At 41.6% G+C, this 14,976-nt stretch overlaps 2 protein-coding genes across 2 annotated transcripts; one reads left to right on the top strand and one right to left on the bottom strand.

Moving 5' to 3' along the window:
* Window positions 1-237: 237 nt before the first annotated feature.
* On the bottom strand, window positions 238-7,490 carry ggt5a (gamma-glutamyltransferase 5a). The gene is made up of 12 exons (XM_087797368.1): window positions 7,321-7,490; window positions 6,883-7,010; window positions 6,719-6,814; window positions 6,032-6,218; window positions 5,801-5,961; window positions 5,444-5,590; window positions 5,169-5,299; window positions 2,941-3,125; window positions 2,776-2,867; window positions 903-1,009; window positions 672-782; window positions 238-499 (listed from the first exon to the last, which is right to left on the bottom strand). The coding sequence occupies exons 1-12, from the start codon at window positions 7,488-7,490 to the stop codon at window positions 353-355; spliced, it is 1,662 nt and encodes a 553-aa protein (XP_087653494.1). The 3' UTR covers window positions 238-352.
* Window positions 7,491-8,810: 1,320 nt separating this feature from the next.
* Window positions 8,811-13,341, top strand: asphd2 (aspartate beta-hydroxylase domain containing 2). Its single transcript, XM_087797358.1, has 4 exons — window positions 8,811-9,094; window positions 9,727-10,869; window positions 11,799-11,912; window positions 12,209-13,341. Exons 2-4 carry the CDS (start codon window positions 10,005-10,007, stop codon window positions 12,337-12,339), a joined length of 1,110 nt encoding a protein of 369 aa, XP_087653484.1. The 5' UTR covers window positions 8,811-9,094; window positions 9,727-10,004; the 3' UTR covers window positions 12,340-13,341.
* The last annotated feature ends 1,635 nt before the right edge of the window (window positions 13,342-14,976 follow it).

Genomic DNA, 14,976 nt, shown 5'->3' with positions numbered 1-14,976 from the left:
CAGTAGGAATACCCATTAGAGGACGTTGCGTATAAGTGGAGGTATTTCAAATGAATTACAACAGAAAAGGATTCAAAATGTAAAAAGTATTGAAAAGTATAAACTTTATTTGAAGCCTTATAATGAAAATGTCCATTTTGTCTTTCAAGATAAAATACATTTGCTTTAATAAAAGATAATCTGAGAAATTTTCAAACAGGAATCAAATATTTGCTGAAAATACTTTTCCACATTTGATCTAGCGTTCCAATGTGTGGTGTCACTGTAACAGTCCACTCTGTTGGGTCGCACCAGATTTCAACACTGAGTGTATGAGGGTTTTTTATGTACACATCAACTAGCGTCTTCATCGCTAGTATCCAGCTGATCTCCCGAGCTTCCTGGCATCAGATACAGCACAGATACATCCATTTTCTTTCTCCACTGCGTTGACAACATTGTAGAATTTCTTTGCTGTGTCTTGTTTGTGTCCGAGAGCCTTCAGAGCTTCAATGACTCCCTGAAAGACAAAGACAGGAGGAATGTCATGTTAAAAGGATTACTGTTGCTGAATAGGAAACTTCATTTTAAATAAATACAGTTTTAATTTTGCCTAATAATCCACTTTGAATTCATCTGAACTGAGCTGATTATCTGTTGATATCTGTCGCTGCTTCTAATTAAGTCTCAACCTTATCAAAGTTTGGTTCAAACTTCACGGCATTTTGAGAGTCCACGAAAACGACCGGGTCAGCGATGGCGTCCTTCAGACTCTTGTGGAACCAGAGGTGGTGCATGAGTGCCTGGAAGAAGAGGAAATTACTGAGCAGCGCCAGGAAAAGCTCGCCATGACAACAGTGACTGACATTAGTCCTTGGCAATCTTGCCTAATGGCACTTAGTGTGATTGCCGCGGTCACGTACCGAGGCCATGCCGGTCGTGATCATGCTCCCACCGGTTGATCCAATCACCAGGGTCCTGGTCGGCGACTTGAGCACGGCCGGGGTCATGGAGGAGGGGGGGCGCTCGCCTGGCAACGCAACAGAAGCTTTAGATACAGATGATCAGAGCAAGTCCATATGTAGATGAAGAATGACATTCGTTTAAATCTCAATGTATTTCCTTCAGATCACGGAAGGGTCAGCAGCACGGCGCTGAAGGGATTCCTCGTGTTCTCCGACATGTCCTTGAGTGTTTGGTTGCCAGGAGACCAATGTTAACATGAAGACTCTAACATGCACACAATGTTAATTTCCTGCCTGCTGCTCGAGGGCACTGAAGGATCCATCCCAGAATTTTCTCTTCCAGGAACACTTTGTCCCTCTTACCCTCACCGAGCCTCAGAATTGACAAAGGCACATTCAATTAATATTCAAGTTCTTGCTGTTCTTTCATGTTCCAACAAGACCTGAAGTAGGTTTGTTAGTAAATCATGCGAAAACAAAATGTTCTTATTTCCCTTCACCCAAGAGCTTTTGAATAGAGGGTTACAAGTGGTGTCTTGTACAATATATCTTTCTGTTGTTAGTCACTCCTTGATAGAACAACTTTGTGAAGAATAATCAAGAAAATAAACAAGTAAATGAGGCTTTCATCACTTTTGTAATCTTTGGCGAGGACAGCATCTCGTCGCCGCGGTTCACGGGGGAGCTATCTTCTGCTCATATAAATAAATGAATAAATAAGCTGCTCCGGGCCTCCGTGTGATATTTCCTTGCAGTCTTCAGCTCCGGCTCAGAGGAATTGTTCTATTTTAAAGTTATGGTTTCATGCATTATTTTGCTTCTTAGCCGCACACACTGGAATCTCAAGTCGACTGAAAAATTGGGGAACATTGGTGTGTGAAACGCACGCTGCCGCTCAATCTGTCACCTGAAAGTAATCAGCTCCTTCATTGATCTCCAGCATGAGCCATAATATCCTCATAAAGTCAAAATTAACACCAACAGAGGAACTCTAAGAGATGTTTACAAGTCCAAATCTGACAAGTTCACCAATGTTAATGTAGGTTTCAGCTGCTGATGTGTTGATGGAGCTTCATGAAGCTTCATAAAGCTGCTTTTTAGAATCCACTAGATGTCACTCTTTGCTCTATAATCTATGATGTTGAACAGCTATTCTATTGATTTTAGTGCTACCTACTGACCTCTAATAAAAAGAAGCTTCATCAGCACATCACTAGTTTAATGATGCACATTCCATCCGCCTGGCATTTTACATGAAGTCTATGTGAAATATACTGATCCCAATTATCAGAAGCATGTACCACAGGTAATCTTTTGCTAAAGCACTGTCTCCTGCTTGACTTCCTACTCTCAAAATAGTCAATCACCGCCATGTGGATGACAGTAAAAACTTTTGGTCACTTTGAACTAAAATATTTTTAGTTGAGTTTTACAAATTTTTTTTTTTTTTTTTTTTACTTATTCAATGAACCATTTACTATGATAATATTGTTGCAATCATTGAAAGTACTTCCTTTTACCTTTAGATTCATGTTGTCAAAGAGAGCATAAAATGAATCTTTTTATTAAACCACGGTTTTTAAGCCAATTTTCATTTGCAGCCATCTTGGGAACACTATCTTCTGCTTTTGCCAGTCAAAAGGCGAAATTTGGGAGGAATTATAATTGGGCATTGAAACTGTGCCCTCTTTCTTGGACCAGTGTGCTTGTCAGTCAAGTCAACCTCAAAAGATTCTGACCAATCAGAGAGGCCTGCTCAGTAAGGGGGTTTTATTAGAGATCACACAAACTATTACATCCTCTTAATTATTACCAATAAAAGAGCAATTACCTGACAATATCTGATCAACTTTTCCACAAAAGTCTGACAGCTGGTTGTTGAGGATGATGCCCGTTCTCTTGGAGAAGACTTTAGATCCAAATCTATTGAAACACAAGTGTTAGAGACAGTGTTTGTAATGCGTCCTCTGTTGAGTCATCCGTCCAGACCACTGACATGTGGTTGATGGTGCTGGTGACAGACACAGCAGAGCCGTCCTCAGCCAGCACCGACACGTGTGTGGTGCCCACGCTGTCCAGATACCAGCTGGTGTTGTAGTACTCCGGGTCGTGAGAGCGACTGCTGCTGATCAAACTCCTAATGTGGTCAGCGAAGGCGTCTGATGTCAGGTTCTGAGCGTTCTGAACGACAAAGCACATGTTATCCATCACAGGAAGTATCTGCGACTGTAGTAATGATGATGAGACATTGATACATATAGTCCCAGACTTATTTGTGGACACCCTTTAAGCGATCTCAGACAACGTGGTAGACATGACCGCCATGGTGGTGAAGGCTGTAAGCAGAGCCCTAGAATGACTAAATCCACAAATCTGTCACAAACCTTTATGTTAGCCTCTGTTTACGCCTGCTGCCTCCGACAACAACACATCTCTGCTTTTATTCTGTTGCCATGACGTTTGAATCAGGCGGTTCTCTGGTTTGTGATCTTCACTAAAATAACATGTTGCCCAGAGTCAGGCTCACTGACCTGTGGCAGACTTCATGAACCTCCATCAGAGACAGATATTCTGTCAACGAAAACATGATGTAGAATATTGACCTTATTTGCACGACATTTAAGAGATGCAAGCTTTACATTGTCCAAGCTAGTGTAGTCGCTCACCCAGGAGCTTCACTGCTGTGTTTTCGGTCACATCTGATGACACATTTACTCACGGAACACTTAGCAAGACTGCACAGTGTACAATATACACAGATCCTCCAGCAAAGGTCTTTGGATCCCGGTCTCAGTTCATTTCACTAGTTGACCTACTTCTGTGTTTTCTAAACTGGGAGATGCTCACTGACACCAAGACAAATGTGATTAAGTTAAGACAGTTATTTGCTATTTGAACTACCTTAAGAAATTCACCTGGTTGATAAGCTGCAAAAACTGAAATCTGAACCATGAGAACATATCTTGTTTACATTTTTTTTATATATTGTAGACTTGTAAAATTATACAGCAAGTTGGTATATCTTAGATTTTGGCTACACTTGTGTTGTTTTTAATTTCAATTTCCGCTAAAGCTTTGCTATAATCCAGGCTCTCCTGTCGACAAGTGAGACAGAAAAGCTGGAGTAGGCTGCTGCTACAACCCTGACTAAGACCAGACAACTGGATCAACGTGATCCCATTCCCATCCAACTGAGTTACCTGCTAGTTAATCACAATTAAGTGATGAGATAATAAATGTATGGATGTCAAGTTGTTTGGCTATTTGGCACAATATTCCTATATATACCTCTTGATTAACCATCCTACTCTCCTTTACGCATGCTACTACATTTTTTACTTAAGCAATGAACAGAAACAAATTAATGTAATTTCCTTTTTTAGCCTCAGTTAGCAGTAGTTTTATATATTAGTTAGGATTTGTATTTGCTTTTCATCAAATGAAACATTGAAATGGGTAAACACAGCTGGGTATAACTGCAAATGCATCGCAGCGGAGAAGGTCACATGACATGCTCAGAGTAGCTTTTGTAGCTTCATAAGGTAAGGTAAGGTAAAACTTTATTGATCCCTCAGGAGGTCTCCTTCGGGAAATTGTTTAATCATCACCAAATCATGTTGGTTTATTAAAAAATGTTGCTATTGTGTGTATTGTGTTTTAATTTTCTGTATACATTCTACACAGAAGACACTGAAAATCCTCTGACGAGCACCTCACCACTTAAGTAAAACACGTCTCAACGCGTTTATTTCCCCGTAGCTTTGTAACAGATTATGAGCTTCAGGAGATCTCGCTGTGGAGGGACAACGAGTCCCTTGAATACAAACTAACACAACAATTGTGTGTATTGTCTGTAATGCTTTGTATAGCACCGTGAACCAGTGTGCTTCTGGGAAAAAGAACTGGTGGTCTATACAAATGTGTTTAAACTAGTTTGAAACAAACCAGTTCAGCTCTAATTGTCAATAATCAATATTCGGGTGCACATTTGGTCTTTTCTTCACATTGAGAACTGTCGAGTTTAGAGGTCCATCAATCAATGTATAAGTTCATAGATAGAACTGAAATTTATCGTGGAAAATACTCATGTAAGATGTTCAGATTTGGTTTGTACTAATGACTAAAGTATAGTCATTGATTCAAAACGTTGTTTCCAACTAGGAGATGAGCCATGACTGTGTGCTCCCCCTGCCATAGCTGTCAGCCACAGTATGAAGCACTTACATTTCCAGAGGTGAACTCTGGATCACGCAGCTGTTTTCTCAGTCCGTTGGCAAACTTAAAGGCTTCAAGATAACGATGGTAGGTCAACTTCTTTTCTTCTCCCTCCAGAGACCCTGGATTCAGGCCATATCCTGTGTGTGAACACATATGGTCTCTGTTAAAGTCGCTCAAGTCTGTCACAGTCAATTTGGATTTTGGGCCCATTCAACAAACCAGTGTGTAAAAAACAGAAAAATGACAGGTGATATTTGAGATTGTGGATGAGCGTCATTGACCTTTCAGTATGTTCAGGACAAGGCTGAGAAGGAGGCCTCCAGCAGGGGGTGGGGGTATGTGCATCTGGTACTCTCCCAGAGGTACGACCCAGGCTTCCGTCTCCCTCACTCTGTATGACGCCAAGTCCTGCAAGGTCAACGTGCCTCCTACACAGAACCACCAAGAAAGAGGGTTTACAGGAGGTAAAGTCATCAAAACTCATTTCAGTTCTTAATGGATCCAAGCAGCTCACAATGTAATCTATGAGTGATCGCATCACTAAATTCAATTGCCTTTTAGTAATTCAATCACTGTGGAAGGCAGAGAGATAAAATGGCTGGAAAAGAGGGGGCATGCTGAAATCTGTCTGACAATACCTGCCTCCTGTATGTCGTGGATCAAATTTTCAGCTATTCTCCCCGAGTAGAAAGCATCTGCTCCGTGATTTGCAATTATCTCCAGCGTGTCGGCCAGTTTTACAAACTTTACTGTGTCACCGGTCTGCAGCGGCTTTCCGTGCTGGTCCAGGAACAGTTGGCTGCCGGAGAAATTGTACAGTTATTAGCTTGATAAAGTATCTGATGATCCTGTGCGTGTGTGTTTCATACCGCAGTGACTGACTGCTGTTTGATTCCAGGTGGGATATGTATCGACCTGAGATCAGTGGAAGTGGGAAGCCGTCTCTCGCCAGCTTGATGGTGGGCTGAAAGAGAGAGGCCCATGGCAACCTTCCATAACGCCTGTGAACATATTCATAGCCTCGAAGCTCCCCTGGAACTCCAATCCAGTGGGCACCTGGAAGGTCAAATCATGAATGTTAGTAACCATAAAAAGATAAAAAGGCTAAATAGAACCACGGTGAAGAATGTATGTTAATATATAGCAATGCAGATGCTTGGGTGTTTGCTTGGTTTGTTAGGAAACATTTAAATGATAAACATATGCTCCTGTGGTAAATAACAACATGCTTCACTTTCTCGCCTGCGGTCACTGGTGACGGCAGAGCAGTCGGATAAACGCCATTATTGCAAACACAAGATTGTACTTTGTCGTCTAATTACGGGGGCTTACAGAAAAATGTTGCAATATGATTAATGTTCGGTTCAGACTTCTTTCCTCTGAGTGTGTGGTCTTGGCTCAGAGGATGCTGGCTGCTGGCCAGGCAGCACTTTTGTGTCTTCAGCAAATATACACGATCCATATCACTGGACCACAACTGGAGCAAGAGTCGTTTGTAAACAGCCAAAACAGAGTCAACAATAGGTAAAAATAAGTGTGATTGTGTTTGTTATTACCTGGTAAGAGCTGGAAGGTTTTGGGACAAGACTTAAGGAGGTCAGGGTCAAATTTCTCTGGAACCGTCTCTCTCGAGTTAATGATTTTGACTTTACCTTTTAAAAGAAAGAAAAAAAATACACAAGTGTTTCTCGTTTTCAAGTCGACGATCGCAACAGTGTACCAGCGCTGTCCATCACTGTGAAGATAGACCCCCCTCCAAGACCCATGCTCTGAGGGTTTATCACCGACGTGCACAGCAGCGATGCAATGGCGCCATCTACCGCCGATCCTCCACTTTTCAGGATGTCGCTAAAATAGAATATCCAGAACTTTCAGCGACCGTTGTATTTATGTTCAAAGAACACTTGTTTTAAAATAATATAGTTAAAAAAAAAATTAAATGTAAATAAATGAGCATCATTTAAATAATGTGGAAATTAATGATACACTATTTAGAGAGCGCATCGATTTTACTACTTATTTTGTTTTGTTATTTAATTCTAGTAGTTTTAGACATTGCGTCAAACTTTTACCAAGTCGCACTTTATCCTCTTATTATACTCATAGAATATTGCTCAAGAATGAACAGGTAGAAAAGAGGACATCAGTCATGACTCACCGTCCAACATCCGAACACGTCCCGGAGTCAGCAGCCACAGCAGCATGAGAGAAAGACTCTTGAGGACATTTGCGTCTCCGAGCCGTCACGGCCACGCACACGAACACGGCCGCGACACACAGTAACAAAAGTGCGCAACAAACACACAGTCTCCACTTTGACCTCGCCATGGATGACTCGAACAATGTTCATCTGTTCTGTGAAGGATACTCGCTCCCGGGTGTCGGGGGGCCTGGGGTAGGAGCGAGGGAGGCTGGCTCCACCTCTGCGACCTGGGGGGGTCTCACCCCGCGGTGGAAAATACTTTTATTGGAGCTTCCATTCAACTAGTGGATAACATAACAGAGCTTCAGCAGAGAAGTTCTCCTCAGAGGAGGCAGAATGACTGAAAAGAAGCCGGTCATGTTCTGGCTCAGGTTCTTATTCAGAATCAGAAACTTCTGTTTCCAGTGTTGAAAACACAACATAAGGTTACAGAATAAAATAATGGGATCAGGTAACACATAAAATAAACAATACAAACAGAATTCTGTGCGCCAACTTATTTTATCCAGGTAGATGTAGTGGGTTCATGGCACCTCACAATGGAAAGAGTTACATTGATTATTATTGATTTTAGTGATGTATCATTAGCAGAATAAAATATGTATCTATTTTGTATTTGAAGGGACGGAAGCAAACCCAGTTTCTCGGTTCAATTCAATTCAATTCAATTTTACTTAAAGTGTCTTATCATAACAAAGTTATCTCAAGACACTATACAGTTAAAGTAAGACTATAGTTGATTAAGGAAAAATAGATCCCAGCAATTCAACACTGAGCACTAAAGGTGGTGAAAGGTGGTGCGCGGCATCGCAGGGGAAGTCTGACTGTGATATACAACACGCCACTAGATGTCACTAATCGCCACCTTTGTTATGAAAACGGACGGATACAAGTGAAGTTGTCTATGGATTTTAGGCGTCACTTTCACATTTGATGGAACGCAGGAATGATATCTGCCGCTGGATGAGTTCTCAACCTTCCTGTGGACACACAGCAGCGGAAGCAGAGGAACGTGAAGAGTCCGAGGAGTCCAGAAATTCGGCTTCAAAATAAGATTAGTTGAATAACTGTAAAAACAAAACAAATATCACAGCAATTGAAGCTCATTTGGATTGAATACAATGTTCGCATTCTGTCACTCCTGGTGTTCCGTGACGTCCATGGTGAGCTTTGATGAATTTGAACAAAACTCAATTAAGTCAAGGTAAATCTTTAATGATAAATGTCCTCGTACTTCTTGTCGTTCTTGGCAGATAAGCCATCCATCTTGTGGTGAGTTCATTTTATGAACGATAGGTTGGGGTTAGTTTTAAGAATTTAAAACTGTCATCCTTTTTGCTATTATGACACGGCTTGGAATAATAATATTTTATTTTGAAACCTCCAACCGGAAGCCTTTTTGTGCATACGTATACTTGACGCTGGGTGGTTTCCTGTCGGGCTTCTGTATTTACAACCAAATTAGCTCCAGCATTTTTGCAGCCGGTCTCCGCGCTATTCTGTGCGCTTGATAAGACACTCAATCGTATTATGAACATTTTGCTGTAGAGCAGGTTGTTTTTTTGCTCGTGTCGAGACTTGTTTTGTGTGTATTTTTTTTCCTGGAGGAAACCCCCAACAATGCTGTGGGCAGAGAGCAGCGTGCCGTGTGCACTGCAGTGGTGCGCAGCTTCGCCTGGAGAAACACCTGTGCGCCCCTCCACTGACCACTGCCGTCAATGTTGACTCGGTATGGATCCTCGCTGTCCTCCCACACACACACACACGAGTTCTAGGGCGTCTGCCTGCTTGTTAACTGATGTCTATATTTTAAATGTATCTGTGGTGGAAGAGACTGGATGTGTTCAGACGTCTGAGTTATGGACACAGGTGCCCACCAACCGTTAGAGATGTGGGGGCGTCTGGTGGAATGAGACGGGGGGAGAGGGGAGGACTCAATGGAGAAGGATTACCCGACCATTTTTGGTTTAGAGAGAGAGCACAGAGGAGTTGTGATCACAGTTGACGCATTGCATTCCTCTATTCCACTGTCATTACATAAGACTGTCATCTTTGTAAAGTTAAATAACCATTTGGAAGTCCCCCCCCCCATAGAGCTGTTTGTGCATCTATGAATGCCAATTTTTAATGTAGGTAGGTGTCAGCACTCTGTGTTTTTTTAGTGCTGCAAGTGAACCAAGGGAGGAATTGTGAACAATCTGTCAGTGACTCACTGTGTGTGGAGCTGAATTATCCTCATCGAAGTCTGCGTGGGTGTGTGTGGGTGTGTGTGGGCTGCGGTCCCTCTGTAGTGTGGGTGCATGCATTGTGTTGAAAAAAATGTTCCTTTCCTATCTTCTAAATGTATCTTTTGTCTTCCAGGAAAAAAACAAAACAGTATTGACTACTGCTGCTCGTCCACATTTGTCTGAGGAAGCAAGAGACTGCCGTGAAGAGGAGACTGTCCTCGCTGCCAAGTGCTAAAATGCAGGGCCTGGAGAGCAGCCGTGTCAGATCCTATCAGCACCATGTTTACGTTCAGGCCGGGCTATAAGAGCTGCAGACACTCGCCCGGTTAACTCACTGTCAAACCTCCCACGATCAAGAGAGAAAAACGTCTTCTCAGGTTCCCCGCCCGCGTGGTCTTCAACCGTGTGGAGATGGAGTGGTCACTGGAGAGCGTGAGGGAGATGCTGGCAGGAGGGATGCAGTCTATAAGAGAGTGTGAAATCTGTGCGTTCGCCACAGTCATGTGTGTGCTGCTCCTGTTCATGTGGTACTGCTACCGCGTGGGTCGGGAGCATGGATCCAGCCCTCTCAGAGGGAGGTATCTGAGCGGGCCGGGCAGGATAGGAGGGGTCGTGGGCGGGTTCATGGGCACCGACTGCAAAGGCAGGAGTAAAAGCAAAAATGGATCAATGCTTGAGGAGCAGAACGGCTTCGCCTTCTGTCAGTCGTCCGAGTGCTTCCGTTGTACCAGCGCGGGAGAGAGTCTGAACCAGAGACTGTACCACAGCCTGCAGGATTACGCCAAGCGTTACACCTGGTCAGGTATGGGGCGGGTCCATAAAGGAGTCCGAGACCAAGGTCGGTATCTGAATAGCCGTCCAACCATCCAGCGTCCAGAAGTCTTCTTTCTCCCGGACCTCCCATCAGCCCCGTTCTTCTCCAGAGAAGTGCAGCGACATGACGTGGAGCTGCTGGAGCAGAGCTTCCCTGCCCTGCTGGCGGAGTTCGAGAGCATCTACCACCCACCTCCATCTCGTAGTGGCTCCTCCCTCCCTCCAGGGTGGAAAGTCAATAGCACTCCTTGTGGTCAGTGGTGGACCTACTACCTTGTCAATCAAGGCACGCCCCTGGTTCTTAATGTGAGGAGGTGTCCACGGGCTTGGAGGGTTTTAGGCCAACTCCGCACTTTCATCGCCAACAACGTGTTTGGAAACGCCTGCTTCTCCGTGCTGACGCCCGGAGCACTCATCACTGAGCATTATGGGCCAACCAATGTGAGGCTGCGGTGCCACTTGGGTAAGAGCTTCAGTGTGGCGGACACAGTTCACTGACACTTACACAGAATGTGTCAAACCCAACATACAAACTAGTTTGACTCACACATTAAATCCGGCCTCTGACAGAAAAGGGATAAAGGGGTGTGTATTGGCAAGAACCTAGCGCTGGTATCATGATACGATCTATTTGTTAGACCGCATGACTATTTGTTTTGAAACTAAAATAGGTCCAAATGTCAGCTTTTTATATTATGGAGTCGACCGTATCCCCTTGTCCTCAGTCATCAACAGGATCTCCTCTATTGCACTCATCAGTATGTGTCTTTTTGTCCAAAACTCTCTTTTAATTGAAATAGTTAAATTAGAAAATGTACTTAAGCCCCACCCACTGAAAACACTGTTTTTCTGGAGATTCGATCGTGTTTACCCCCAACACGGCCACTCTGCTGTGATGTGTCAAACATAGTCCATCAACGGTCATCAATCCTGGATAAACAAAGTGGCCTTGATTACAGTTGGCTGGAGGAAGAGTTAAGACTATTGTTGTGTCATAACAATCTCGTAACCTCTCATTCGCCGGGTCTCAGACAGGGGAGACTCTCTGAGAGGGAGGCACACAACACTAGATGAGGGATTTTGCAACAGTAGGTAACGATGATGAATATGGTGTTTTCATGCTTTCTAAAATAGTGTTGTGTTTACATTTTTTAAAGTCGATATGGACGCTATGGTGAAATGAGAATCTGTTCAGCTTGCCCTATGTGGTTCAGAGTGACTGCGTCCACCACAACCTTGTGGAGAGCATTAAAATTACATAATTGGCTGCTGTTAGATTTCAATTTGGCTACAAAGTCATGCAAAACCTAGAGACCCATTACCCACATAATACAACAAATGCTGTGCATTTAATCTATTCTATGCTTATATTGAATGTGTTTTATTTGACAGGGCTCAGAGTCCCCTCTTCGTGTGAGCTGGTGGTTGGAGGAGAACCACAGTGCTGGTCCGAGGGCAGCTGTCTGCTCTTCGACGACTCCTTCCTTCACAGGGCCTTTCATGAGGGTAAGAGGTTTGAAGATGAATAGCACAAAGACACTCATGACCCCTTTCTCTGACCGGGCTATGTCCCATTAAAGCTGATCGATGGATAGTCGGTTATCAAATTGTCACCATCTAGTGGTCAAAGAGTTAAGTAGGTGTTGTTGATGGAAGCACCGGGCATGACTCATCATATGATCTGTCTGATATTTGAAGAGAAAGAGTCCAAAAATGAGATGTACTCCAGTCTGATGTCAGACTTTGTTTTCAATATGTCTACCTTACATTTTTTTTTTTTTTTTTTTTTTATTTGTGTGCAGGTGGGGCTGAAGAGGGACCGAGGGTGGTCTTTATGGTGGACCTTTGGCACCCCAATGTGGCTGCAGCAGAGAGACAAGCTTTGGACTACATTTTTACTCCAGGTCGCCTGGAGGACAAAGAAGGCAAATAGGTGCAAGGATGAAACCAAGCGAGCTTGATCGAGGAGCAGACTTCCTCCATCTTTGATTTCCACTGTGCAGAACCTGTCACATACGTCCTCTGACACTGGGCCTCTTTTATAAATCATATCTACGTCTTCATGGAAAATTGATTCACTCTTGATCAACTGTCTCTGTTACGGTACATCTGGAAAAATCCATTGATTTTTCATTAAAGAAACTTAGTCACTGTGTTTACTTTCAGATAAACGCAGCTACATGTAGCTTCCAGTGACGTCTGTGGCTACTATTACAAGATTGCTTTTTGCTGTGATAAGAGAGGTCCAATGTCAGTGGTAACATGAATGTTTACAGTCATGCCTCTGCTGGTGTGCTAGTTCTCTGTGCTCCTAGTTGACTGGGTTAGAGAAGCACATTTTTAGAGATTGCTGGCCTGTGATGAAAAGGTTTGTCTTTGGTAAGTTTACTAGTTGTTTGGTCGTATTTGATAACAGGTTTGTATCTCTGTAAATATGGTGGTAGGGTTTAAACTGAAATGTGTTACACGAGATTGTCTTCAATGCTATTGTGTTTCATTCTCTGGTTCTATGAGAAACCAAATCTTAATTCTGTAGAATGTTTGATGAGCTCAATCTGATGTTGACGTGTGATCATTTTGTGTTGCAGCGCAAAATACTTGACTATTCTATCTTATTCTGGAGTGTGATCTGGTTCACTTTTTTTAAATGAGTGAACCTAATTGATAACATCTAATATCAATATATGTATTTAATCCCGATGTTTACGGAATAAGAATATTTACAATGTGTTTACATGAGGAAAGCACTGGCGCTCACATTGAGATGTCCATGATTAGAAAGTGATGAAAACAATCAATAACAAAGCCTTCGCTTCATACACCACACGTCATTATGTTTACATTTGGAATGAGGATTTTGTCCTTTTGTGCATTCTTATGTGGATATTCAACATATTTTCTGTACATTTAATAAATGGTTGCATATGTTATTTAACCATGTGTTGTCTTTTCTTTACTCGATATACAATATTAAACCTTTTTTTTAATCCTAAATATATACGTGTTCCTTTGGTCTGAGCATGGACTTAAATATAAACTGATAAGTCTGATTCGATTTTCTTGTCACTAGGTGGCGGAACCAGATAACATACAATCGTTTCTTTTCCCCTTAATCGTTGATAAAGACGTGAGTAAAAATTGTCTTCAAAATGAGTATCTTTGAAAAATAGTGGTCACGTGTTTTGACGGTTTTGCCATTGTTCGACAGACAGGTGGGCATGTTGCTATGGAAACACCAGAACGACCAGCCGTTTAAAGAAAAAGCAATATATTTTATTTTATACATATTATCTTTTTTGCCGCTGCCTTTTTTTTAACAAACCGAATGTGCAATTTTTCTGTTTCTTCAATATTTACAAATTAGGAATTGTCTTATTTCTGACCCCGCGGAAGTGACGCAATAAAAATCGCAGTTCCCATTCGTTTAAGTTTTTTTGCTTCATTTTCTACGAATTATTTTATTTATTAATATTTTATTTATAGTGTTAAATAGTAATATACCCTCCTTTTTGCTTATATGGCCTAATGTTGAAATCCCTATGTTTGTGAATATTGTTATTCTTTCACTCGCTAGTTGGTTATTATCTTCGTGCAATTACAGAAAGTTTATCATTTATTTATTTTAGATGGGAACAAAGATGTTCAAGGCAAGTTTTGGATTTATATATGGCCATTTCAGAAGTTTGATTAAATCCTGATTTCAGTTGCATCACTTGCATTTATTTGTGTGCATATCAGAATGGGTTTCTAAAAAAACAGAATAAATCAGTGGAGGAATGTTCAACATCTAGGTTTGGAGATAATATTAAAACACATCTGGTTATAAGTTCAACCTTTAAATAAGTGGATTATTTTATGTTTAATGTGATAACTACATATACAGTAGCTCTGCCTTTTCTGAAAGTGTTCATGTATTTTTAAACAATACACACCACACATTGTGAGGTTCAGTCAAGAAAAAATAAGGAAAGGATGAAGAAAAGAATCTCAATATAGGGGAGGTAGAGTAAGTTATAAAGATAACTTGGATTCAATTATCTACAGATATACTACAAAGTTCATAAACTAGTGTTATTTTTTAAGTGGGTTAATTCATTTCGTTTTATCTGGAATCTTGATGTATAATGTGTAAATATATATGACTTTCTTTCAAAGTATTAAGGGCAAGAAAAAAAAAAAGACAAATGAAAAGAATTTAACAACCAAAAATAACCTTTAACAAACTATCTTAACAAGTTATATTAAAATACTATAGTAAAAACAATATAGAATTAAAAGGTCAGTCTCTTATCCATGTACGACTGAATTTCAAACAAACGTTTCCATAATGTAATCAAGGTCAGGACTTGCTGAAAACAAACCACATTATTGTAATCAAATCTGTCTATGTCTCAGATTGGTGACGTAGTTCTCAGCCAATCGCTTGTCTTCCCAAGAAAAGCAATTCCAGTTCCTTGTTTGTACCTTAATATGGTTATTTCAGCCAAAGCCCAGAGTTTGTGACCTCTGGTTGGGGCTTTAATGGGATTTTAACAATAATAACACATGCCGATGATAGGTATGGTTCTTT

This window comes from Callionymus lyra, chromosome 1 (assembly GCF_982586985.1).
Source record: "Callionymus lyra chromosome 1, fCalLyr1.hap1.1, whole genome shotgun sequence".
Taxonomy (NCBI): domain Eukaryota; kingdom Metazoa; phylum Chordata; class Actinopteri; order Syngnathiformes; family Callionymidae; genus Callionymus; species Callionymus lyra.
The sequence above is the reverse complement of the archived record's forward strand: the minus strand, read 5'-3'. Positions and strand labels throughout refer to the sequence as shown.